Below are 26,983 nucleotides of genomic sequence, written 5' to 3' on the forward strand. Positions count from 1 at the left end.
TGACTTCTAAACGGACACTAAAGCTGCAAACTATAATGTAAATGGGGTTGTTCCAGACAGGTTTAGTTTGCTTTACCTTCAAGGTATCCAGCACTATTGCTAAGCCCTCTATTTAAGCTGTGCCAAATAAATAACTACACACAGCTACTGTAAGGTAGTGCTGAAATGAATCAAAGCAGTTATTTCTCCCTCAGAGCCTGGTTCGGGTGCACATTTTGGTTTTTCAAGCTTGATTATTTGAATCAGCTGTGTAGTGTTAGGGCAAAAACCAAGGCCCCAGGACCAAGTTTGGAAAACACACACACACACACATAGTATAATATACTAACATGCATTACATATGCATACAGTATAATGTACTGTGCATATAAAATGAAGTATTCTGCATCATGGTATTCTACATCAAGCACATCATTTTCAAAAAAATAAACAAACTGTGTTTCAGATCAATACATAAAATCCCCCAAAGATCAGGAATAAATAAGTACTAAATAAATAAGTACTATACCTAAATCGGGATTAGAAATCAAATTAGCCAACAAGCTCATCCTACCCACATGCTTTATAGAGGCTTGCCATGCATAATGTATTTAATGTGAAAGAGAAATATCTATTTAAGATCTAGCAATGCATAATTAACTTCCACAGCACAGGCAATCGCCCTAATGAAGCACAGCAGAGTGTATGGGGAAAGGTGCTGTACAGGCCATGTTTTGGCCGCTCTCTTTAAAGAGCTCCCAAGCAACCCAACTGTTAATATTTGATTGCGGCATAATCCTAATTGTTGGCATCTTATTATGGGATTGTATAAGGGGCTAACAAGCAGGACATAACTGAGGGGCCCACATTTTCCCACCATCCTTCAAGCAGCAAAATCTTCATAAAGGATACCAAGGAGAAATCCAACTGGAGCAGCATGCATAAAATACAGAAACACTGAAAGCCATTATCAGCAGAATGGGAGTCATGGTTAGCATAATTGATCAGTAATTGATGAAGACAGATTGATTATTATTGGGCATTCATTGCCTTGTGACCAGCAGCAGCTGTGGTCATAATTAGTGATAAATAAATGCACTGGCTTTTCATCTAAATACAACCCACTAAACCAGTAGTGATAAATAAATACACTGTCTTTTCATCTGAATACAACCCACTAAACCAGTAGTGATAAATAAATACACTGTCTTTTCATATAAATACAACCCACTAAACCAGTAGTGATAAATAAATGCACTGTCTTTTCATCTGAATACAACCCACTAAACCAGTAGTGATAAATAAATACACTGTCTTTTCATCTAAATACAACCCACTAAACCAGTAGTGATAAATAAATACACTGTCTTTTCATCTAAATACAACCCACTAAACCAGTAGTGATAAATAAATACACTGTCTTTTCATCTCAATACAACCCACTAAACCAGTAGTGATAAATAAATACACTGTCTTTTCATCTCAATACAACCCACTAAACCAGTAGTGATAAATAAATACACTGTCTTTTCATCTTAATACAACCCACTAAACCAGTAGTGTACTATGAGCACACCAGAATGTAGCACCCTATTCCAAGACCAGTTTGCTGCTCTTTTCTCCACACCAATGTTGATAAAGCATGACGTGACCATAGCTTGGAAAGCCTGGTTAAAGAAATGTGTAGTTATGTGTAATTGGTAGACAAATATTGGACATAAAATGGAGCACAAAATAGTGTTTTCTTGCTAATTAAAGGGTATAGGCCTAGGCATGCATTTTACTGTACCTCAAACATGTCTGTTGTTTGCTGTTGAGCAGTGTGAAATCCTTTCTGCCATAATTTACAAGGAGAAGCATTTCATTTGCATGCACTATTCAAATCACACAGCGTTTCAATCTTAAACTATTGTCTAAAAGCAGACCAAATTGGAGTTTGTACTGGTTATTCATATGCTATAGGGCAGGCTATATATTTCCCTGTCAGAAAACAATTAATGTTAGGCAGATCAGTTCCCATGGCAACACAGCATATTTGGCTCCATGTTGACTTAATGCAACAGCTCTGTGGGCTCATTAAAGAAAAAACACCTCATCCTCACATCCACAAGTGGATCTGGCCCATGACCACAGCCAAATAGAAAGATATTCAAATATGGTTTCATGAATGGATGAAAAGGGGGATATAATAGCAATCTGAGAGGATTTGAAAATATAAAGGCTAGGGCAGGCCTATGGCTGATTCACAATATGTTTTTCCTACTTGAATGTAGAAAAAAATACACATTGGAAAGCTAAAATTAGGTGAAAACTACTACCCATGGTCAAATGATAGGCTTAAGCCTTATAAACACCAGGTCCAAGGCAGAAAAGAAAAACACAAATCTCATTAGTGGCATTTTGCTTCGTATGACAGCATAATCCATTATTTATAAATGATGACACGTTATGTTATTTCAAGAAGGTAAGTGACCACAAATGTTGCCATCACTGTCGATCAAATAAGCGTAATTATAATTGTCCGCGTTGCAGTCTTGACTGCTGAACACAGGCCACTCCAGGCACAAAGGCCACACCAGCGATTATCTTCCTTCGAAAAACACAAGAGGCTGGGAGGCCACATTACAAAATCAACAATTATATTGATTTAGCATGTCTAATTGTCTGAATGTGTTTAGGCGCAATCAGATTATAGAATAAACCACTAGGCTACATTCTAAATGTTTGAATATAAAGAATTATGTGGATTTTTTCTAATGCCCCCTCCACATATACTACATTGCAAATTGCGCAATTCAGTGGTCTCCTAAGAATCTTGATTGTTGTAATAAATCACAATTTCCTATTTAGACAAAAATAACCAGAAGATAGGTTACTTTCTCCACGGTCATTATCCGCGTGCACCGATCGTCATAATATAGGGACAGGGTACGAAGAGTTCCACCAGAAAAGTGCAACCAATTTGAGATATTTATATAATACAATCCCCATCCACCCGCTGGTCATATACAGCCTAACATCTCGATGAAGACCAATTAGTTAGTCCTACCAAGCAAGACAAATATTACTCGAACAGGTTGTCAACAACCAAATAATAAGTCTTACCATCAGCAGCTAGGACAGACTGCATTAAAAGCAAAACCATTCCAACTGATAAAATACATTTAGTCCACATTCGATCCAGTCCCAATGTCTTTCCGTTTTTCTGGAACCAAAAGGTGGATCCCATTCCCACACCTATCCATTCAATCGAGCCAATCGCGGGAGCATTGTTTATTCCGCTGACAATTAAATCATCGAGGCTGTTACGCACATGTTTTGAAGCCATTTGTTTATCCTTGATACATCTAACAGTCTTAATATTGACAAATACATTTGATAAATCCTTCACTGCGGACGATGTTCTCCGAAAGCCTCTCCCCGAGGTTGACAGAAAGCGGCAGCATTGAAACTTGTGTAATGCGTCTGTAGGTAACAGTCCATGCACCACGTCGACCTGCTAGCGCGTAATAAGCTGTTATTTACGAACAATCTAAGATGCACTCATAACCATAGAAGTACATTTAATGATGCGGACGGAAAACGGCTCCCGTTCAAAACGCAGAAGTGATAAATGATGCTACCCCGTTGGAATATTTACAAGTCGAACCCGTCATTTCATTAGAAATAATATCACGTCGCGGCGTGACGCCAGAGTTGACTGCAATCTCCTCACGGTAACAGACGACCCCTTGTGGGTATAGACGGCAAACCAACAGAACTAATCAACACTAAACCGAATCGAAATAGGAACTATTTTTAACTTGATTATCATAATTCGATTACCAATTTGATTTCCATAAATGAATAGTGAGCTTCAAAGGACAGCTTCACCAGCTGGGGCCAGGGTTAGCCAATGGCATCGCATACATTAGTGATGCGACATTGAGATCAGGGTTGAGAACAGCATTACATAAACTACATGTCGTTTAAAAAAATGGCAGCCTACATTAACGTCTGCTACAATTCGGAACACTCCAGGCATCAGCTGACGAACGTTGTCAAGTAAATCAATGTGATGTGTGTAGCCTGCCCTACGCACATTTTCACTAAGTTAAAATATCGGTACTGCACTTCTACTCTGCTTGCACTGGGTGGTGCTATTGGCTTGGACCCCAGTTTCATCAACAATTTAATGTATTGTACTACACATAAAATACAAGTCACACACAAGAAGGGTGAAGCAATATTTTTTTATTCAAAGTGAATTTTTACAATAGTACACCATCAACTCTTAAATTTGACACTCCAACAGTCACTAGGAAAACCCGCTTTTTGTGACAAAGTAAATAAGGCTCGGTCACATTGAAATCACTGAGAACTAGAGGGAAATACGACCGCAAACTTTAAGAGACATTACATCCAAAATAATAAATTTTCCCAGTTCTCATATTATATTGCACAGTGCAGTTGCTACATGGCAAACTAGTGTAGCATAAAATCAAAAGCAAATTAAAATAAAGCCACAAACTACACATAATAAAATAGTAACACTTCCAATTTAGCAATAGTCTATATCCTGTGTTGTTTACGTGTATTACCCAATCACTTGAAGTGTAATACAACTTATACTAACAGGTGAAATAACTGCAAACAAGATCCAAAGCAATCAAACCAAGTGGAAAGGATGGACGATTAATGCAGTAGCACATTGGACAATACAAATACCCTGAATTAATTATAATAGCATGACATAATACATTAGTTGCAGTATAGACTGTTAAAAAGTGACAACTTTGGACCTAATCTGTGTGTATGTGGGTTGTTAAAGCAAATACCAACAAGTGATCAATCAAAACGGATGCTGCTATATGGATGTTTATCATATACAGAACAGAAATATCTGTAGCCATCAAAAAATGCAACAAAAACATTGTCATGTCTGCAAACCCCCCAAAAATTCAACTCCACAAATACATTCACAGTGTGTAAAGCTTTGCATTTGTGCGTGTTCAATAAGAGACAAAACTGTGTAGAGTGTTACGTGTATAAAATATTCCCTGACTAAGAATAATTGTCTTTTTATGTTCTGTAGAAAAGCTATATAGATTCAGACCATATGGTTAAGGTTGAGCATTGGGATTGAGTGATCTGAAGATAACAGCCAGCACCCAGAAGAGCTCCTCAGAAAGAAGAATGCATTGTGGTTGTCAGCTCTGCTAAATTGTATACTTGAGTCCAAAAGCAGAGTGCTTTCTCACTTCGTTGCAAATGTGCGAAACACGAGGATTTGAACAGACTGCAGAAGTCCTGATAAAACATGAGGCTGCATAATCCTAACATCCTACCACGTCGGTGGGAAATACTCTGCTCTGTTGAGGAGCATCCACGTTTGACTCTACTGCCACACTTGCCTCTGCAGGAGAGGGGACTGGCTAGGGGCCATGGAGTTATCAACCAACAGTTCTTCTCTTGACCACAATTTGAAAAGGCACTAGTTGTAGACACTGTCAGAGTGAGAAAAATGCTATTTGTGTGTCTGGAGTTGGGAGGCTAGTGAGTAAACATATTCAATCTTTCACGGTCCACAATGTAATGAAAGACTACAAAAGGGCTAGCAAGATTAGAAAATACAATCTGTCATCATTTGACAGTTGCCCTTGTTTGGATTAATGAGTTGACAGAAAAATGTTTAATAATTCACCACATCTGCCTCAAATTGATCCATTATGAATAGATAAGAATAATCTGTAGAAAATCTATCACAATTCATTTTAGATACCAAAAATTATTTTCATAGGCTTGATAATTCATATTAGTCAAACACTTCATTGACTACAGCAATTTCATGAAAACTGTGTGGGATTTTTCCACAACCCAAAACTGATGAGCTTATTGAAAGTTTAACAAGTGCTTACTGATGTGTTTCATAACAAATATTACACATGTGAAGGCATCTCTACAGCCCAATGTAAAGGTGAGGACCAAATAGAGGCGTTGCAGTAAATATATCTGCATGGTAATATAGAACTGTCAGTCAATAATGTGAATTATCTTTAGGCTTTTCAGGATGTTAACAGACCAATAACTAAAATCGACACGTATGCAATGATGAACCCAACCTATGATTAAAAAGATAAAATACTGATGCTATATGCACACAAACAAAACACTTAATTCCATTACTTGTAATACAGTAGTTCCAATCACACTTCAAACATTAAAGCAAATATACAGAGGCACTAACAAGTCTTTATGCCATTCACTATACTCAAATAAAACCCACTTCTAGTATATGGTAATTAGAACTATACAAAAGTAAGAATGCATAGTAAGAACTAAGATAATCCCCTAAATTCACAGCTATTTTGAAGTGGCAATCAGTACATAGCAGCTCATCTATGATGCATTCAAGATATATGATAACTTGCCCAAAATGCTTAAAACAAACCTTTTAAAAATATATTTTTTCTCAATATATTCCATCTTCATGACTACAGTATACTTGAAGACAACGGGAAAAGAAGGACCTTGCTTGGGATGAATTAGTCTTTGGTGCTGAAAAAGCATTTTCATTTGGAAGTAATAAAAGACAAAAACCTAATTCACACACTAGCAATTTAAAAACAACTCACACAAAACATATTTCCTCCCTGACAATGTATAAAATAAGCAGTTGACACATTAACAAACCTCAACAAATGGAACAATAAAATAAAGTATAAGTTTTGTCTAATGCGGAAATTGCACTTAACCAATATACCTTGTCAAGCACTACATAGTCCAGCAATGATACACTAGGTTAATAGACGGTATATCAAAACACTAGTTTTTCTGAAGATATGAGATCATACAAAGAATCAACCAACTATTTGCATGTTTGTTTATAGTCAATGCCATGCCCCATATCGATATTACGCTAAGAAAAAGGCTGTAAATACAATAACGCAGAAAACCAGCAGCTATATGTAGATTGTATTGCAGTTCCAATAAACAGTGTCAATACGGTTAGTAATTAAGTACTTAGTGACTAGAAATTGATGATCAAATATTAAAATCATTCACCTTTTGTTTGTACATTAGTTAATTTGGGAAAAGCCCAAAACCAAATAAACATTTGCCTCAAAAGCATAAAATAAGCTTAAAGCTGCAATGTATCTTTTTGGGCTACCAGACAAGATTCACATATATAGAAATGTGTGTTCTAGATCTGTCATTCTCATTGAAAGCAAGTCTAAGAATCAGTAGCTATGTTCTATGTGCGCTATTTCTAGGCTTTCCATTCTTAAGTTTAGTTTTTGTACACCAGCTTCAAACAGCTAAAAATACAATATTTTTGGTTATGGAAAATATATTTCAAGGCGGTTTAGATGGTACAATGATTCTCTACACTATACTTGCTTGTTTTGTGAAACTGAAATTTGGCAAACCATTAGAATTTTTGCAACCAGGAAATGGCAGAGTGATTTCTGCATAATGAATCTTTACCACCAAAATAAGAATGACTTATTTGATTATCTGATAGGCAAAAGCATATGAGTGAAAATAATCAGATATTCAAGTGCTGCAGTCCAGTACATGATATATCTATAAAACGCCAGAAGTAACATCAACAACCTCAGATATTGAAGGCACTAGTAGGTGTGGGAACAGGTTATGATGTAAGTCTCACAGTACACATAGGAGTGACATCTGTCTGTCATCAACAACTCTACTAAGTTATTTTTCCCATGCGAAGGCATGCAGCGGGTGGAACAACCTTTTCAGACCACTGATGGTACACACTGAAAACACCTAGGTCATGAGGGAACACCTTTACACCACAACGAACCAACCAAGAAACATCTACTGTCCTAGCACTGGAGACTGGGATGGCTTAACGAGTGATGTGACTAGCACACATGCTAGATAGAAGGCAATATAGAAAAAGGGGGAGAAACAGGGCTGAGATTTTTAGGGAGAACGTGTACCGTGAGACTGTACTGTGAGACTTACACTCCAAATGACACTGTAGAGCAAAAGTGCAAAAACCCATTAAAAGTGAGAATTTCTTAATCATTGATTCATTATTTTTTCAATATATATATTTTTTTCAGCTTAAGGTTTAAATCCTATTATCATCAACCAACATGATTTGTTGAAGCCTGGAGGGGGGGGGGTTCTTTCGCTGTCATAACTTGAGAGATGACGGATGAAGGCCTTGGTTAACGTTATCACTTCTGGCTGCCCTTGCTGGCCTATGGCCCTGGGTGGCTGGTGCTCAGAGGTAAGGGTACTGGTTGAGTTTGGTGGGGCTGAGGGGGAAGCCTGTATAGGCTGGCGAGGCAATGTAGGAGTGTGGGGGAAAGAGGGGCCCGAACTGGCCCTGGTGGTGGATGGTGGGTGAGGGCAGCAGCCGGTGGTTGATGCCCATGGTCACCTGGTGGACAATGCTACCAGGGTGGGAGATGCCGTAAGCGGGTTGTAGGACGGGCCGCTGGGCGCAGGGCGAGGCCAGGAGGTGGGCGACGGGCGCAGAGGGAGGATAGGAGAGCAGGGTGGCCTGGGGGTGAGGCCCCGAGTTGTGGGTGGGGGTGAAAGCGTGGCCGTGTACCGTGGGAGGGATGTAAGCGTGCGGCCGCCGATGTAGCCCATAATTTCCGTTCCATTCCTTGTGGCAGGAGCTGTATTGCTGGACCTGAGGCTGGCAGAGGAAAGGGAAAAAAACTTTACACACCACTACAAACTAAGACGCTCTAGATAACAGCATTTGCTAAAATACTAAAATGTAAACAAAGTCAAATTACAGGTAGAATTAGATTTGAATGACTTAACCCAAACCTGGAAGGGGGGATATCATAAGGTGAATGCACCAACTTGTAAGTCGCTCTGGATAAGAGCGTCTGCTAAATGACGTAAATGTAAATGTGGGGGACTGACCTGGCCGAAGCCCAGGGGCTGCTGCTGGAATGTGGTGATCTTCTGTTGCTGCCGGGGGTGGTGGTGGGTGGAGTGGTGGTTCAGTCGTCCAGGGGCACAGCGCCTTTTGGACTGGCATGAGGATTCGAAGACTGCAAGAGAAACAAGAAAAGGCTCTCAGATTGAGATAAGATGTGTCTTTCAATATGGCAGGGTAACAAGACCAATAAGGACCCACAGGAAACAAGAGCATGCCTTGCTAAAATAGAGAGAGCGAGAGCTAGACACACTTTGGCCGATAGAAAGGCTCTTTGTACTAAGCTAACATATGGAATTGTTTTCAGATAGTCATACCAAGGATTATTTAGCAACTTGATTTTGAATTTTAGGACCCCTTTAGGTAGAAAAAAAATAATAAACAATTATTTGACGAAACACTGAATTTGGCCTTAATGCTATTATGTACATGTTTGTGAGATTCTCACCTTTCCATAGAGGCGTCATACCGTAGGCAAAACCATTCGGTTGCTACATACGTTTTTGTGAGAAGAAAGATTTCCGGGATGTCTCATGGTCTGACAAACACCACTGTAGCTCTGTCACCTTTCACTGCAGATGTGGAAGGCCGATATGGTGGTTTGAGACATAGCCCATTCAAAAAAACCTGATCAAGTTTAAGAGCGTTGGGCCAGTAACAATAAGGTCGCTGGTTTGAATCTCGAGCTGGCAAGGTGGAAAAATCTGCCGTTCTGCCCTTGAGCAAGGCAGTGAACATCCAACAACTGATGTGGAAAGTCGATTAAAGCAGCCCCCCCCCCGCACCTCTCTGATTCAGAGGGGTTGGGTTAAATGCAGAAGACATTTCAGTTGAATGCATTCAGTTGTACAACTGACTAGGCTTCCCTTCATTTCAGGAATAATATGCCACTTACAAAAGTTGGCACTAATATATGTCCCATATCAGATCCAATCCCATTTAGTGGACAGTCCTTTGCTCTGTGTATAGCTAGGTTACCTTCAGTATATATACACCTGGTTAAATAAAGGTGAAATAAAAATAAATAAATAAATCACAAGTTACACTACACATCCCATAGCCTGATCTGCAGTGTGTATAAAAGCCTGTACACCTCAAAAGCAAACCTACATGATGCACTGTAAATGAACATTCAAGAACATCTGACAGTACATATTGACAGTTCAAGATTAATCATGTCTGGATTGTAGCATTGCCACAGTGCATTATGGTTGTGATAATGCTTAAAACATGAATTAGCTGGTCTAACTCAAGTGTCTGAATTACTTTCTTTAGCATCCAAAACACAAAAACACACACACACACACCAAGATAAACTGGGGAAGAAATAGATATCCATGAGAATCGGGGGAAAAAGAGGAACAGCAGCAGGTCAAACCAGAAGTGTTCACTCAGCAGCAACTAGCTATCAGCACAGCCACAGAGACAGGCTGCCCAGTGCAAGTTACCCATGTTCACCTGTGATTGCCTCTCTGACCAACTAAGGAGTAGTAGTTGCCTGCCACGCCCATGTGACCTGCAAGGCAGACATCAGCACAGGTGACAGACTCTCCCTAATTTCCTCAGACTGACACACATCATTCAGACATCAACAGGCTCACACAGCATTGAAACAAAAAAGATGACAACGTATAGGCCTATTCATACTGTTAATACTCAACCAACTTTGACGTGTAATGCTGTGAATAGAAACTGACCCGTTCTGTCTGTGTGCAGGTCCATGTTGTTCCGCACCACCTTCATAGGTGGCACCACCATGGTTCTCACTGGGGGATTGCTGGGCTCCTTCTGGGGGGCCATGCCACTCGTCCTCATGCTCAGAGATTGATGGCTGTGGTTGCCTAGGTAGCAGCTCTCCAGGTAGGGGCTCTGGCTCCGGCTGGAGTCCGAGGCAGGGGAACCGTCTACCGTCTCGCAGCCACTCTCATGACCATCGTCCTCAGACATGCTGAAAACAGACAAAAGCAATCAATAACAGAACTAAATTTCCATGTTTGCTACTGATGATCAAGAATGTGGCCGCTCAGGCAAGTTTCAAAAAGTTGTTAACGTTTAAACATGCAGTTTGGCAGTACCTGTTGGGCCTCTTGCAGGGGGACGGGCTGGACTGCACCGAGGCAGAGGAGCTGGTGCTCAGGGTGCTGTCTGGGCTGCTGAGGGAACACACGCGCTCCATGTTCAGAGAGCTCTTACACGCCTCGCAGTCAGGGCTGCCTTTGAACCTGCAAGAGGAACCCTCCTCTCCGTCCGTGTCACTGCTGATGACGCTGAGGGTGGGGCTGGGCAGGTCGTCGATGACCACAGACTCTCGCTGCTGGTGGGACATGTCTATCCTCTCATCCTCCACTGCCTTACAGCAGCTCACCTCCTCATGTCGTCTTTCCTGCTGAACCTCCACCTCGGGCCTCTCCCCACGGGAACCATCTCCTCCTCCTCCTGTGTGACTAACACGGTCGGCCATCTTTGGAGAGCGGCACATTGAGATTTGGATGTTGCCATTGTTGTGGGAGTAGTGCATGCTGCTAATATGAAGTAAAAGTAGTGAAGTTGTTCGTCAGTACATTTCCTACATTTATGTAAGAAAAACATGATCTGTGATTTGGTAGAACATTCACTTAAAGGGATACTTCAGGATTTTGGCAATGAGGCTCTATCTACGTCCTCAGAATCAAATGAACTCGTGGATACCATTCTGTCTCTGCGTGCGGTTTGAAGGAAGTTGCTAACGCTACCCATAGACTTAGTCATTGCACTAACGCTAGTTACCAATTGCACAATGACTGGAAGTTAGTTAGAAACTACCTCCAACTTTCTTCATACTGAACACAGGCATAACAATGGTATCAATAAGTTCAGCGGACTCTGGGGAAGTAAATAAAAGACATTCTTGCCAAAATCCCGAAGTATCCCTTTGAAGCTGCAATATGTAACTTTTTGGGCGACCTGACCAAATTCACATAGAAATGTGAGTTATAGCTCTGTCATTCTCAGTGAAAGTAAGTCTAAGAAGCAGTAGATCTGCTCGATATGCACCATTTCTATGCTTCCCATTAAGTTTTGTTTTTGCGTCTTTTACTTTCGGTATTGTACACCAGCTTCAAACACAATCATTTTTGGTTATATATTTTACAGTGGTTTAGATGGTACAATGACCTACTACACTATACCTGCTTATTTTGTCACAAACTGAAATTAGGCAAACTATTAAAATTTTTGCAACCAGGAAATGACAGAGCGATTTCTGCATAGTGCACCTTTAACTTCCAGGTGACAAATAAACTGATTAGGTTTTGATTTGAGTAAAATCGATGATTTATCAAACCAGGTACAAAGAACTCAGGTTAATTCAACAGCATTGATTTGCCATAGACCCTGTACGTGACTGGAGTGTGGAGGAGAAACATAGGGCATCTCACCGGCTCTGACTGGGCCGGTTCCTATTGTTGGAGTGTGGCTGTGGCCACACCACATGTGCAATGCCAATGTTGATTGGTTGTGGACCAGACATGGTCATTTGGTTGGTTAGAAGAGGCTGCATCATGTTGCTGTAATGGTTGCTGTGTTGCCGAACTTTCCTTTAAAAAAGGCAAAACATGATACAAGTTTTATCTCCACAATGTGAAGGGGCAAGTGAAGTATGTGTTAAAAAGTAACTTCTCTTGTGAACTAACTCACCCCCAGTCACTGAGCCTCTGTGGGCCACCCGCAGTATCAGAAGCCCTAGTGGTGGGAGGGGGAGCCACTTGCTGCCAGGCTGGTACTAGGATCTGCTGGTTCCTACTTGACCACGGTTGCTGCAAAGGACAAAGACAGAAATCAATAGTGGACCATAAACCTTTAAGACTAAGTGAGGGAAACACCAAACCCCTGAAATAGCCTAACTTGAATTTGACCTCTTTGACCAGTGTGGAGACAAGCATCTGACTCCTGTATTGTATACAAGTGTCACTACTGTGAGCCAGTGTCTCACCTGTGCTATGACTCCAGGTCGCATCTGTAAAGGCTGTATGGAAGGGGCTTGGGTCACCATCGGTATTGTGTTTTCCATCCTAACTGTATATCCTGGCTGGTTTGGGTTACCTTAAAAACATAAGCACACTAGCATAAGATTGGAGAATGGTCACTGTAAATCCAGCGATGACTTTGTATCTTTCATGACATGACTATGCGCTAATTTGAAAAGCTCTTCACCTTGCATGGCTGGGGGGCAGAGGATGAGGGCTGGCTGAAAGGAGTCATTACACCCAAACTGACTGGTTCCTGTCTGCAGCATCCCAGGATGCATCACAGAGGGAGCAGATTGCGTCAAAGCCTGCATAGAGGTGGGAGAGCTTATTTTCATTATTTTAAAACATTGGTGACCAACTTTTTATTTTGTCTTGTCATTTATTTTTCAGGGGGGAGTTACAGGTACAAAAACAATAAAATAAATGCATTAAAAGACATCCCCAAATAAGACATGGATTGTGTATGTGAATGGCAAGACAAAAGATTGAAGTTCCTTTGAACGGGGTATGGTAGTAGGTGCCAGGCGCACCAGTTTGTCAAGAACTGCAACGTGACTGGGTTTTTCACGCTTAACAGTTTCCGGTGTGTATAAACAATGCTCCATCACCCAAAGGACATACGGCTAACTTGACAACTGTAGGAAGCATTGGAGTCAACATGGGCCAGCCTCCCTGTGGAACGCTTTCGACGAATTGAGGCTGTTCTGAGGGGAAGAGTGGGTGGATGCAATTTCCTGATCTTTCTTATAGCTCTCAGATATAGGACAGACACTTCAAAACAAACTTTATTTTGATTCATTTTTTCACCATCTGTTTCTCCATGTATGAATCTGTTACAATACAATGCGTTTCTATGGGCTAATAGCAGTATGGACAAAGTCAATGTTCCATAAAATATTTTTTTAATACCTAAAGGGGTCCTAAAATTCAAAATCAAATAGCTAAATGATCCTTGGGATGACCATGTTAAAACAATTCCATATGTTAGCGTAACTGATTTGAGCGTTCTGTTAAAGTTTTTGGCAATGGTTTTATCTGAAGAATTGAATATATCTACTCCCAAATATTTAAAATAGGAAACAATTGGGATTCCATAAGTAGTCCTCCATTGGGGTCTTGAGGCAGTATGAGATGAAGTGATCAGTAGATTTGAGAGAAATGTGTATTATTTCCTTCGATTGACGAATTGGCTGTGTCAGATTTTCCATGGATAATAAGAGCAGAAAAATTGGAGGCAAAATTGGATCGCCTTGTCTGCTGCTTCTAGGTATTCTGAACAGAGCAGATATTGCCTGTTATAACTATGACTGAGGAATTGGCATATAGTATTTTAAATAATATTCATGAAATTGGAGCCACTTCCCATATGTTCAAAGACAGACCAGAGATATGACCACACTAGTCTATCAAAAGCTTTTTCCTGCATCGAGAGATAATACAGCCCAAGGAGCTGCTGTTTCTCATGAAGCATATAAGATATGTAATAGTCGACAGAAGTTACCCGAGCATAAAGGCTTTAACAAACCCACTTTGTTCCGTGTGGATCAATTTGGGTAAGTCTCGGGACGACTACATTTTAAAATACAGTTTAATATCTGTGTTTATCAAAGATAGGGGGTGATAATGAGAAAACTGGGTGGCATCCTTAAAATGTAACAGAAAGTGAAATTGCTGTGTTCACATCTCTCCCAAATTAACCTTTGAATGGTGTATATTTCTTTATAGAAGCAGGAAAATCTTTGATTAATTTGGGTTCTGATAGTAATTCTCATTTCAGATTCAATAGTTGCTCTATCAGTCAACTGATAACTACTGCATAGCTTTTTGGCCAGTAAATGATTGGGACGATTACCATGGAAGTAGTGGTTGAGTTTTACTCGATGGATGGCAAATTCTGCTCTCCATCTGATCAATAAATTGGAAATAGTAATAGCAACCTGGTCCAAACAGATTCATTCAACGATGCAAATGCAGTTGCATTATTTTTTATAAAACCTTTGGCATTTTAGGACATTCTGAAATTTTAAGTTGGCAGTAGTAAGCATGGTGGTCAGACTCATGTCTAATTTACATTTTCTTGATGAAAGAAAATAGGTGTAGATAGTATGACATCGATTAGTGAGAATTACTTATGCCTGTTCAAGTAGAAAGTGTACTGTTTTGCTTCAGGATTATGTGCTCACCAGGCATCAATGAGGTTGTAATCAGAGTATGTGCTGGAGAGCCTTGGTAGCATGTGGATTGTAGTTGGTCTTATTAGATTTGTCCTGCATGTCCAAAATGGCATTCATGTCTGTCCCAATACCCAGATGGTATTCAGTTAATTCTAACAATATGCTGTTCAGAGAATCAAAAAACTTAGGATCATACAAATTTGGAGTACACACATTAATAAAAGGCAATTTTTCTTTCCATTATGGATACAATTAAAGAAAGTGATTCTGCCTTCTTGGTCTTTGCCATTACTCAATATGGTAATTGCGTTTCTAATGTATCATTATGATTACACCTTTAGTTTTGTTTGGGGCTGATGAAAAAGCAGCCAGATTGTAAATGGTTCTCTATTCTCTTTTTGGAGCAGGTGTGTTTCTTGGAGCATTGCTATATGAATGGTTTCTTGCTAGAATATCAAGACAGCTGAAAAGTTTAATAGGTGAGTTTAGGTCTTGCTAATAACAAGAGAAAATAGCTAGCGTTGCCATTGTTTTTCAGCATTTAATTCAGACAATGAATAGTGAGGGCTAGCAGTGCCATTAAAATCTATGTAAATATTATGCAATGGCCTTAATATTCCTGTAGGTGGAAACATTGGTCCAGTAAGAAGTCTATGTACCCCAGCCATAAATGTAACATCATAGATTTCCAGTGTTCATTAATTCAGACAATATATGAAGTGTTTTGTGATTGTGCTTAATAGATTACCTGAGAGCGAACTGATCCCATCTTACTGAAGGCCATTGGCAGTCCAGCTAAGTTGGTTGAAGGTCTAGGGAACAGGGCTTTGTTGCGGTTGAGTGTGTTGTACGTGTTGGGCCGTGATTGACAGGCATCCATGATGTGGAAACATGATTGAACACTGGAGAGAAGAGGAGAACGTGTGAGATGAAGAATCAAGCAGAGGGTATTCAAGATGGAACATTGTGGCCTACTTCCTACTTCTGATCTGTGACCATCTGTAATCATAGTTTGTAGTTCACTTCTTTGTAGTGGATGTAAGAGCTTTTGTTGGTTAGACTTACTGATTGCTGTGGGGGAAGTCGAGGAGGTGCTGCATGGTGACAAAGGGATGGTTGAGGGCATCGGAGGGAGCAATCCTCTTCTCAGCATCAATTAGCAACATAGTCTTCAGCAGGCCCACATACTCCCTCCGGTCGGCCTTCTCCGCCAACAAGTCACTGCCCTTCATGTTCAGCACCAGATTCACCTGAGGCGGCAGAACAAAATCAACATCCAGCTACTCTATTAAAATCCACTGGCGTTCACTGGTCACACTACAGTGTCATATGATAGTTTAAGAATAATTTACTTGTATGCAATTTCGTACTTTGCTTAAATGTGTCACATCGTTTAAAGTTCTGTACTCACATTTGCCATGTCATCCAGACTGCTAAAGATGTACTTCCTGGCCTCTTTGGATTTCATCCCAGTCTCAGTTTCATGTTCCCCTGTCAGCTACAGAAACAGGAAATGGGAGTCATCAAAATTCAGACATGCATTCTTTAGAATTCTGCCTAACGTACTCAGAACTGGGTGTGCTTATGGTATATGATGTCAATGTTTAGTAGTCACACTGTGTCAGTGCGCGTTACCTTCAGTCTCCAGGGAGCATAAGGCGAGTCAGACTCTTTGCAGAAGAAGCGGGAAGTCTTGGTCCCCACGTTCAGTAGTTGCTCCCCCGGCAACCCTTGTGTCTGAGATATGTAGCGAATCTGTGGAGGAGACAAAGAGGAAGAAAATATTGTGATTACAACATTAACATAATCTTGTGTGTCAGACCTACATTTACAAAGGAATCAGCAACATTGTCATTTCCATTAGCCATGACTACAATACAGTATATACAGTGTACATATAAAGTGGGTGAAACAGTATGTAAACATTATTAAAGTGACCAGTGTTCAATGACTATGTACATTGGCAACAGTCTAAGTTGCAGGGTAGAGTACTGGGTGGTAGCCGGCTAGAACAGTGACTAAGGTTTAGGGCAGGGTACTGGGCGGAGGTCGGCTAGTGGTGACTAACAGTCTGATGGCCTGGAGATAGAAGCCTTTTCTCAGTCTCTCGGTCCCAGCTTTGATGCACCTGTACGGTCCTCGCATTCTAGATGGTAGTGGGGTGAACAGGCTATGGCTCGGGTGGCTGAGGTCCTTGATATGTTGACTGAGCGCCACTTAAAATACACAGGCGAGACATAGGCCTACTTGTGCTCCAAAATTGCCATGGCAACCTTAATACAAAAAAACATGTTGCTTATCTGGTAACTTGATTTAATTATTTCTTATTCAGGTTACCACAACCCTGCATAAACACAGTGAGAGCAATGAAGTGAGAACCTGCTGATGGTGCAGCGGTCAGGGGGCTTCTGATCAGCAAAGCACTACTGCCTGGTTGCTGTCCAGATGACCACTAGACACAAACATGACAAACCCCATAGCTCACAGAGCATTCCCATGGTCTGGCCTTTAAGCCGGGGGACATGGTCCAGACAATTTCCATTTCCAATAATGTCTACATTAGACATTTTATATTAATAGGCTTTAAAATCAAACGAAAAGTGGATGCCTTTACCATCCTTGCATTCAGAATCAAAACACACCAGCACACAGGCATCAGGGACTTATCCTACTCCACTGATCGGTTTGTCTTCACTGAGCTGTCAGTTCTGCTAGTGTTGTTCTCTTCCCTTGACAGTCTGATATCTTTGGAGAAGATCGACAGATGTGTGTGTGGTCTATCATCTGGCATTCATTTGACATTCGTTCACTTGCTGAGTGGTCTGTTTTGGGGACCGTCGGCGATAGCACCTGACTGACATTTGCTAGCGTTTCTACATGTGGAATCAGTTTCCCCGTCGGTAAAGACCTCTAAAGAGCACGAGTGGGGTGCTGAAAGGCCAGCCAACAAGAACAAAAAAAACAATACTTTTCCCGATGACATCGACCCCCTTGCAGCTTACTAAATGAGACAGTCATATAGGCTACACTATGGGATGGTAGCTAGCTAAGTGCACACAACATAATACTTCTTCCAAGCTAGCCAGCTGACCACTGTAGCTAGTATAGAAATTATAATTAAAACAAGTAATTTGTTTCAATGAATCAGCTGTCTGTTAGCTGCCAAGAGTTAGTGCAGTGTCTGTGGCTAGCTAGCCAGCCATGTTGTGATAGCTAGTGAATTACATGATAACCGTTTAGCTAATGTGGCTATGGGCTGGCGGGTGACTCATGAAACCAGTTTTAACCATGGCAGTATCAAATTGAGTTAGAAAACCATGAGACATCTGCAACAATCAACTATCATTCAGAAGACCAAGATGCGTAGTTTATGGCACAGTGTCTTATTTTAAATACATTTGCCAAAAATATTTACACTTTCACCCCAAATTCTCATTACCGAAATACGTCCCAATTAAATTCTCTGGTTATTGTAAACCATTTTACTTTAGAAAAACCTAAATTATGTGAATAAAACTAAATATGTTGCTGTAATTTGTCCATAAATCATATAAAAAGGTATACTATACTGAACAAAAATATAAATGCAACAATTTAAAAGATTTTACCGAGTTACAGTTTAGAAATCATTCAATTGAAATGAATTCATTAGGCCCTAAATCTATGGATTTCACATGACTGGGCAGGGGCGCAGTCATGGATGGGCATAGGCCCATCCACTTGGGAGCCAGGCGCACCCACTGGGGAGCCAGACCCAGCCAATCGGAATTTGTTTTCCCCCCACAAAAAGGGCTTTATTACAGGCAGAAATACTCTTCAGGTGATCCCGCAGGTGAAGCCAGATGTGGAGGTCCTGGGCTGGCGGTTGTGAGGCCGGCTGGATGTACTGCCAAATTAACAACATTGGAGGCGGACTATGGTAAAGAAATAAACATGAAATTATCCGGCAACAGCTCTGTTGGACATTTCTGCAGTCAGCATGCCAATTGCACGCTCCCTCAAAACTTGACACATCTGTGGCGTTGTGTGACAAAACTGCACATTTTAGAGTGGCCTTGTATTGTCCCCAGCACAAGGTGCACCTGTGTAATGATCATGCTGTTTAATCAGATTCATGACATGCCACACCTGTCAGTTGGCTGGATTATCTTGGAGAAATGCTCACTAACAGGGATGTAAACAAAGGTGTTATTTTTTGTTGAGAAATAAGCTTTTTGTGCGTATGACCCCAAACCGGTCCAAATGTAACATGCGGTCAGAAAATCGATTTTGAACGTTACAAATCTTTTGTGACAACTGATGCTTCCTTTGTAATGGTGTTGACAGTCATTGATCTACAAGTCATTTGACACGCAGGCAATATCAGACCCAGGCAATATCAGTTGCTTAGTCAAACTGTGCACTGTGCCCAGCTTCACGCACTGACCAAGGCGGCCTAATTCTAATCTTGCACATCTGTGCGCACCATCAGCATTCAAACGTTAAAATGGCTTGTGTGATATTAGGCTTTATAGTTGAGTGACAACCTATGTAATTTTCTAGGTTATTGTCATCTATGCGCTGTTGAAAATGATGTTTTCCCGGAATAAAAGTAAGCTAACGGAGACGACTCATCTGGCTATACAATTTATTTTATAGTTTTGCTTTAAACAAGTTTACATGGTAACTTTTTGATATACAGGGTAAAGTTGATCATTTCATAACGAGGACAGCAATCACTTTTGTTAGGAGCACTGCATGGCCGAAGCAAGTGGAAAAGAGAAGATCACTCCGTAAAAACTTCCAAACGGTGAAATCCAAAGTTGTGCTGTATATGCATTGGCTAGGGCATAGCTCATTTGTAAACAATAGTGATACATAACTAGCTTAAACACTTAATCTGCAAAAATGACAAATGGGTGAGGGTGTCAAACTAAAACGTATCATTCCTGTATTGTATCCCATCTATCTAGATATCAAATCTTCTTGAAAGGGAAAGATGCACATACCTATTAGCTAGTTAGCTAACATTGGCAAAGCAACACACAGGGACATGCATTGCCAAACTATGCTTAAAAGGATACTTCAGGATTTTAGACTTCCCCGGAGTCAGATTAATTTATGGATAACATTTTTATGTCTCTGCGTGCAGTTTTAATGAAGTTGCTAACTAGCATTAGCACAATGACTGGAAGTATATGGTAACTGCTAGCATGCTAGTAGATACGAGAGACTTCAAGTCATTGCGCAAATGCTAGCTAGCATTGGCTCACAAAACTACCTCCAACTTCTTCCATACTGATATCCATGAGCTCACTGGACTCTAGGGAAGTAGAGGGGTTAAATGCCAAAATCCCAAAGTGGCAACGCTACTGCCACGTGGTCTGGAGTATTTGAACAAGGCTGACAGCTTCAAGGTTGGTGCTGTGTAAACTCAAACTAATTGACTGCCGAAACTCTGTTCAGAGATGCTAAGTACTCTCAGCAGGCAAACATTTGACAATCCTAACAGTGTGTCTGAGCATATAATCCTTAAATCTATTGACAAACATGTACATCAAAGTAACATAATAATACATTTTTAAAAATCCTCAAATCGGTTAATTTAAGATAAGTTTTTTGCATGGGCTGCTGCGTCTCAAGCCACCGCATCCACCCATGTTGCCCTTCCACATCTGTGGTGAAAGATACAGCTGTGTTCGTCAGACCAGGAGACATTCCGAAAACCGGTCTTCTCACAAAAACGTCTGTAGCATCCGAACAGTTTGGCCTGAAAACTGTGATGACCACTATGGAAAGGGGAGACTCTCACGAGCACTATGTTGTTCTCCATTTTGCTATATAACCCCACACAAGTGTCACGTAAGGTAACCCATGCAAAATAATGGAAGTATGGAGGTAGTTTTGTGGCAAAAAAAAAATAAGGGGTTAAATGCATTTAAAAAAAACACAAATATTTCCTGAGCTTTCTTATATCTCCTAGATATAGGACAGGCACTTCAAAACCTTGTTCTGTATGATTTATGTTAGCTTAGTACCCCCCTCCTCCCCAAACTTTTAGAGGTTATTAACCTGTTAGGGTATAGGGGGCAGTATTTTCACGGCTGGATAAAAAAAATGTACCCGATTTAATCTGGTTACTAATCCTACCCAGTAACTACAATATGCATATACTTATTATATATGGATAGAAAACACCCTAAAGTTTCAAAAACTGTTTGAATGGTGTCTGTGAGTATAACAGAACTCATTTGGCAGGCAAAACCCTGAGACAGATTCTGACAGGAAGTGGATACCTGGTGTTGAATTGACTTTAAGCCTATACCATTGAAAAACAAAGGGGCTGAGGAATATTTTGGCACTTCCTATTGCTTCCACAAGATGTCCCCAGCCTTTACAAAGTGTTTTGAGTCTTCTACAGTGAGATCTGACTGAAGAAGAGCCTTGGAACGTGATGGCCCATTAGACACCTGGCGCTCGAGTTGATGGTGGGTACTCTCATTCCGAAACGTTTTAAAAGAGAACCCAATGGTCCGCCTTGAATTTTATTCATGTTCTGGTTAAAAAAGGCCCTAATGATTTATGCGATACAACGTTTGACATGTTTGAACGAACGTAAATATATTTTTTCCGTTCTTGAAGTGAAGTGAAGTCCAGCTGGCTTAGATCATGTGCTACAACACGGAGGTTTTTGGACATAAATGATGAGCTTTTTTGAACAAAACTACATTCGTTATGGACCTGGGATTCTTTGGAAGTGACATCTGATGAAGAGAATCAAAGGTAATGGATTATTTACATAGTATTTTCGATTTTAGATCTCTCCAACATGGCGGTTAGTCTGTATCGCAATGCGTATTTTTCTGGCGCAGTGCTCAGATTATTGCAAAGTGTGATTTCCCAGTAAGGTTAATTTTAAATCTGGCAAGTCCATTGCGTTCAAGAGATGTAAATCTATAATTCTTTGAATGACAATATAATATTTTACCAATGTTTTCTAATATTAATTAATTATTTTGTTGTCATGACTTGACTGCCGGTATTGGAGGGAAACGATTTCCTGAACATCAACGCCATAGTAAAACGCTGTTTTTAGATATAAATATGAACTTGATAGAACTAAAAATGCATGCATTGTCTAACATAATGTCCTAGGAGTGTCATCTGATGGAGATTGTAAAAGGTTAGTGCATAATTTTAGCTGATTTTATGGTTTTGGTGACGCCTGTCTTTGAATCGACAATACACTACACACAGCTATTGTCAATGTACTCTCCTAACATAACCTAACTTTATGCTTTCCCCGTAAAACCTTTTTGAAATCGGAAAACGTGGTTAGATTAAGGAGATGTTTATCTTTCAAAGGCTGTAAGTTAGTTGTATGTTTGAGAAATTTGAATTTTGACATTTATTTGGTTTCAAATTTGCCGCTCTTGAAATGCACCTGCTGTTGATAGGGTGCGCCACGGGTGGCACGCTAACGTCCCACATAGCCCCAAGAAGTTAAGCAGCTACTTTTATTTACCTGGTCATACTCCAGTGCTCCTGGGTAGAGGGGCCAGCCCAGGAAGAGCTCAGCGATGACACAGCCCAGGGACCACATGTCGATGGCCTCACAGAACGGCAGGCCAAGGATGATCTCTGGAGCCCTGTATACAGGGAAGACAAACAGGACAGAGGTTAGCGGGGAGCAGTTTCAACAACCATTCTGAGACTAGAACACACACCAGGCATTAGATTTGTTTTAAATCAGAGGGCAGGAAACTCAAGATATTATCTAACCTGATTTATTGTGGGGCCTCGTGTATGACGTCACACAAACAGAATGCAGTATGTGAGTTGAACTGCTATTACTTCTTCAAATATTGGGATTGAGAACACACTGGTTACATCAAGCTGAAGAGTGACACTTGTGGACTTTCATGGCCATTAAGCAATTTTGCAGGCATTACTGCGTTCCACTTCCTTTAAAAAGAATGGCCAATCAGTTACCAGTTTAAAACCAAGGCTATGCAACGCAGCAGCCTTGACAACAGAGAGGAAACATCCGTTGCCTAGCAATGGTCAGACAACACCCTAATGAAACCATTATAGAGTGACACTGTCGTCACTCAGTTTAACACGTTTCACCTCCCAGCCAAATGACCACCTGCTGACAGGACACCTCTGTCTGCGGATAAATGCTGAAAACAAATTCAGCAAGGGAAGGTATAACAAAAGAATGACTAGAGAAGTGCAAAGTGAGCACACACCCAGCTCACAGCCTGAGTAAAAGAAAACACAAAGGCAGATGTGTACTCTATATCCAGCCATGGACCACACTGGCAACAGCTGAGGAGATCATGTACACCCACAGGGGGACTGCTGCTCAACGTTAGCCTCCTCAGGCACCATTGTGTGAAGAGATAACACATACTTCCCCCGATAGCTGAGGTTTTGCAGCAACGCCTGTTAAAGAGGAATGTCTAAAAGGAACATAAGTACAGTTCATGTTTTTCGACCATGGGCTGAAACAGGAAGCAACAATTAACTTCCTGTTAGAGCAGGAAGTTAGTTACATAAAGGAAAGGAAACTGACAAACTCAATATCAACTTCATTTCAGTTTTTGCCTTAATGTGGAAATTAAGTCAGTGTTATCCAGAGAAGAGACAGACTTCTCCATTCTTTTAATGTTCTGTAAAAAGGGGAAGGGTGGAGGGAAATTCCCTCCTGTACATAGTGTGCTTACTGCCAAGTTCAGACGAGTCTATTAGGTCATATTACAAAATGTTCTGTTAGAGATAGCTTAACCTATTACGCCAACGCCTAAATCACAACAGCATTAACTAATATTGCCTAGATATCATACGCGTAATTAGATTTGTCCAGGAAGTTAATGTGGTAATGGTGTGTAGCCACAGTCAGTCTCCAGAGAACATGCTTCCTAGGGTACTGTCACAGATAGAACCAATGAGCCAGGTGTTTCACCAGCTGTATAAATCTGAAGCATCTAGTTGGCATTTCCACTCTCCACCACATATGGTGATGAGAGGAAGCCTATTGGCCGGCAGTAGGAGAAGACTGAGCGCGATGGATTTCAGATGACATTCGGCAAATTCTCTCATCGATTAAAACATTTGATCTCAATACAGTTCCGTTCCCAAAAGTACAATCTGTTACGATCAGAGTGGACTAAATAGACTACCATTTGCCAAAGTAAAAAAGAAAATGCCGTGTAGGAGTGCAAGGGCGAATTGAGTTATTGCACACGCGCACTTCAGAGAGTAGGCGTTCCCTAACGGAAATATATGCTAGAATGCGTCAATAGGATCTCGCTACCTTGTGCTTGGCGCTGCCAACCTCCTTGCTTGTTCTGCCCATCCATTAAATTTGCTCCCATTGGAAACGACAGGCTGTGGTCCATCTTGGGTTAGTTATAAAAATAAAAAAAATCTTTGCTACTGTGACACTCGAGTATCTGACCACCAGGTCAACCAGGCCTGAGGGTCAGCCTCCCTGTGGGCCAGGAGAACTCTGAAAAATGCAGCTGTTCTGGGTGAAACAAGTGTCTTCCACAGGCCCAGGAGCAGGATATATCTAGCCATAGTCCTAACTAACCATCTACTGAAATAAACACTACATGTGTCAGGGGAGTGGAGATTAGGGGGAGCTGTGAGGGGATTTCTCAACCTCAGTCTTCACCTGCACCCAGCTGTGCTGACAATCTGAGTGACATTGGCCCTCCTATCCCTACAGCATGCTGCTCTCCTGCCATGGTTCTCAAACAATACTCATGGGGTGACTAGCTAGTGATCTCCACAGCTGATCATCACTGCCATGTGTTCTTTGGAAAACGGAGAATGCTTAAATGTAGTACATCAACCATTCATTGAGATGCCTTAACAGGGGTCATGGATTATAACCCGGGTTAGCCCATTAACTAAGCAACAAAAACAAAGGACAGAAGCGCTCTTTGAAGCAAATACCACCCGATTGCATATCTTCTCTTGCAGCAGAACAGGGGACTAATTTCACTTCTCTCCAAATTCACAGAAAGACCAAAATTCCCCCATACAAACGCACCAGTAACCGAAATTCCCCCATACAAACGCACCAGTAACCGAAATTCCCCTATACAAACGCACCAGTACCCAGAAACAGACTAGTTCACTGCTTCCAATCCCAAAAAAAGTTGGGTATTTTGAAAAATGGCATGATCATATCTCCTCTAAGCTAGTGCATTCTTTATGGGTTGGGGCTGGAGTGTGTGTGTGGCTGAACCTGTGTGTGCGTATACGTATAGGACTGAGAGTGTGTGTGTGTGTGTGGTGCTTACTCCCAGCGGGGACAGCCTACCACTCATAACTCAACTCTGGCAGTGTGATAAAGGCTGCAACCATGGCCTGCCTTTCCAGAAGCTGCCTGTACAACACACACTATATTTGATGGAGCACAGCACTTTGTGAAGCCTCGAGGGGGGCAACCATTTCCAGAATTAAAATACACAGGACCATTCACATGACAGCTGCATTAACTGGGTAAAAACAGACCAACCTGACATAGCTAACATAACACAATGTCAACAGAGCGCTTGGAATAGCAGCCAATCGGAATTTAAAATTAGAATAAACAGGGAGGGAAGATGGCCAGCTAGAAGCTTTTCAAGCCACAGAAGGGGTCATCATTTACTTTCACTCAACAGCCATTAAATATCCTCCATGCCTGATTGGGTCATTAAAGAAACAATGAGTAGTGCCTGTGCACCAGCAGATAACCCCTCTCCTACTGGAGAAGCCACAGGATAAAGAAGCTAGTGATGTGGGAAATATGCAAGTTACGTTTTGCAATATTACTTTTGGATGATATTATATCAATATTTGACTCAGTATTGATTTTTTTTGCTACTGTAGTGTAAGCTAGCGCTAAATTGGCTCTACCAGCGCCAGAACTTCAGTATTTTTCATCCTATAGCTTGTTCTCCATCTTTTTAAATAGTGAGCAAACATGTTTTCAGCACTTTCATTTCCCAGACTGACCAAAACTTGTTCTCTTATCGCTCTGCAGCAGACATATAGCAAACAATGTTTGGCACATAAATTAAAAATAATTTTAAAAAGTTGTATATTAAAAATGTTTTTTAAATAAATTTAAAAAAAATGTAATTAAAAAAATTAAAAATAAAATCGCAATTAGGGCTGGGCGATATGGCCAAAATATGTTATGTTTTTGAATAAAGTTCTACGTTTGCTTTATGAGTAGTGCGTGACCCCAGGGTGGCAACACATACATTGTAAATGATTTCAATGGGTCTTTCTCCATTCTGATTGGTTTATACTGTTCAATTCTGTTCAATTCAACTTCAACCAAAAATAATTTCCTGCATTTCCATCAATTTCTGCATTTCCTGCACTCAATTTGAGATCATTTCCATACTGCCTTGATATGGGCAAAAATAGTAGGCCTTAAATTTTAACCAAATGTTGCAATTGTGATGTAGATCAAAACACTTGGGTGAACTTGTGGAATCATGGAAATAGAATGTTTATTTATAATTCTATAGTTATAATATAAATAACAGTGGACACTTTGAATACAGTGTTTGACATGACAACGAATGAAAATGCCATGGACGAGTTATTGTGACAGGGTAGGAATCAAAGTGATGTTCAGTGTTTCCTAGTGGACCCTATAATTTTTGGCTACATTCAATATTTATTCACGTAGCCAACATATTCATGCTTCCCCTATTCCTCTTTGATTTAGAAGATACTGTTGCACAAACAACATGCTGATTTAGGCCTCCACCAGCACTGGTATCAGGCTGTATTAGCTAGCTACGTTTGCTCTAACTCAGTACTTTTATTAGCTAGCCAGCTAACTAGAGATTAGTATTAGTGGCTAACACGATTTAGCTTAACTTGCTAAGAAAATACAAACTAGCTGTTTTCAG

At 40.7% G+C, this 26,983-nt stretch overlaps 2 protein-coding genes across 9 annotated transcripts in view; both read right to left on the minus strand.

Moving 5' to 3' along the window:
• Positions 1–3,707, minus strand: part of LOC115197484 (UPF0606 protein KIAA1549L) — a 44,009-nt gene extending 40,302 nt beyond the window's left edge. For all 4 annotated transcript variants that reach the window (XM_029759062.1, XM_029759060.1, XM_029759061.1 and 1 more), the window contains exon 1: positions 3,085–3,707. In XM_029759062.1, the coding sequence (XP_029614922.1) occupies positions 3,085–3,307 (223 nt within the window). In that variant the 5' untranslated portion in view covers positions 3,308–3,707. The remainder of the gene's footprint in view (positions 1–3,084) is intronic.
• Positions 3,708–4,192: 485 nt separating this feature from the next.
• Positions 4,193–26,983, minus strand: part of LOC115197487 (homeodomain-interacting protein kinase 3) — a 47,730-nt gene continuing 24,939 nt past the window's right edge. For 4 of the 5 annotated variants that reach the window (XM_029759073.1, XM_029759071.1, XM_029759072.1 and 1 more), the window contains exons 3-15: positions 22,579–22,702; positions 16,710–16,829; positions 16,486–16,572; positions 16,140–16,324; positions 15,823–15,976; positions 13,085–13,205; positions 12,864–12,973; positions 12,569–12,687; positions 12,310–12,468; positions 10,969–11,415; positions 10,591–10,841; positions 8,878–9,008; positions 4,193–8,641 (exon numbers count right to left, since the gene is read on the minus strand). In XM_029759073.1, coding sequence (XP_029614933.1) covers positions 8,219–8,641; positions 8,878–9,008; positions 10,591–10,841; positions 10,969–11,415; positions 12,310–12,468; positions 12,569–12,687; positions 12,864–12,973; positions 13,085–13,205; positions 15,823–15,976; positions 16,140–16,324; positions 16,486–16,572; positions 16,710–16,829; positions 22,579–22,702 — 2,431 coding nt within the window. In that variant the 3' untranslated portion in view covers positions 4,193–8,218. The remainder of the gene's footprint in view (positions 8,642–8,877; positions 9,009–10,590; positions 10,842–10,968; positions 11,416–12,309; positions 12,469–12,568; positions 12,688–12,863; positions 12,974–13,084; positions 13,206–15,822; positions 15,977–16,139; positions 16,325–16,485; positions 16,573–16,709; positions 16,830–22,578; positions 22,703–26,983) is intronic. The other variant, XM_029759074.1, reaches the window with a different exon arrangement.

The sequence above is a fragment of the Salmo trutta genome, chromosome 7 (assembly GCF_901001165.1).
Source record: "Salmo trutta chromosome 7, fSalTru1.1, whole genome shotgun sequence".
NCBI lineage: Eukaryota > Metazoa > Chordata > Actinopteri > Salmoniformes > Salmonidae > Salmo > Salmo trutta.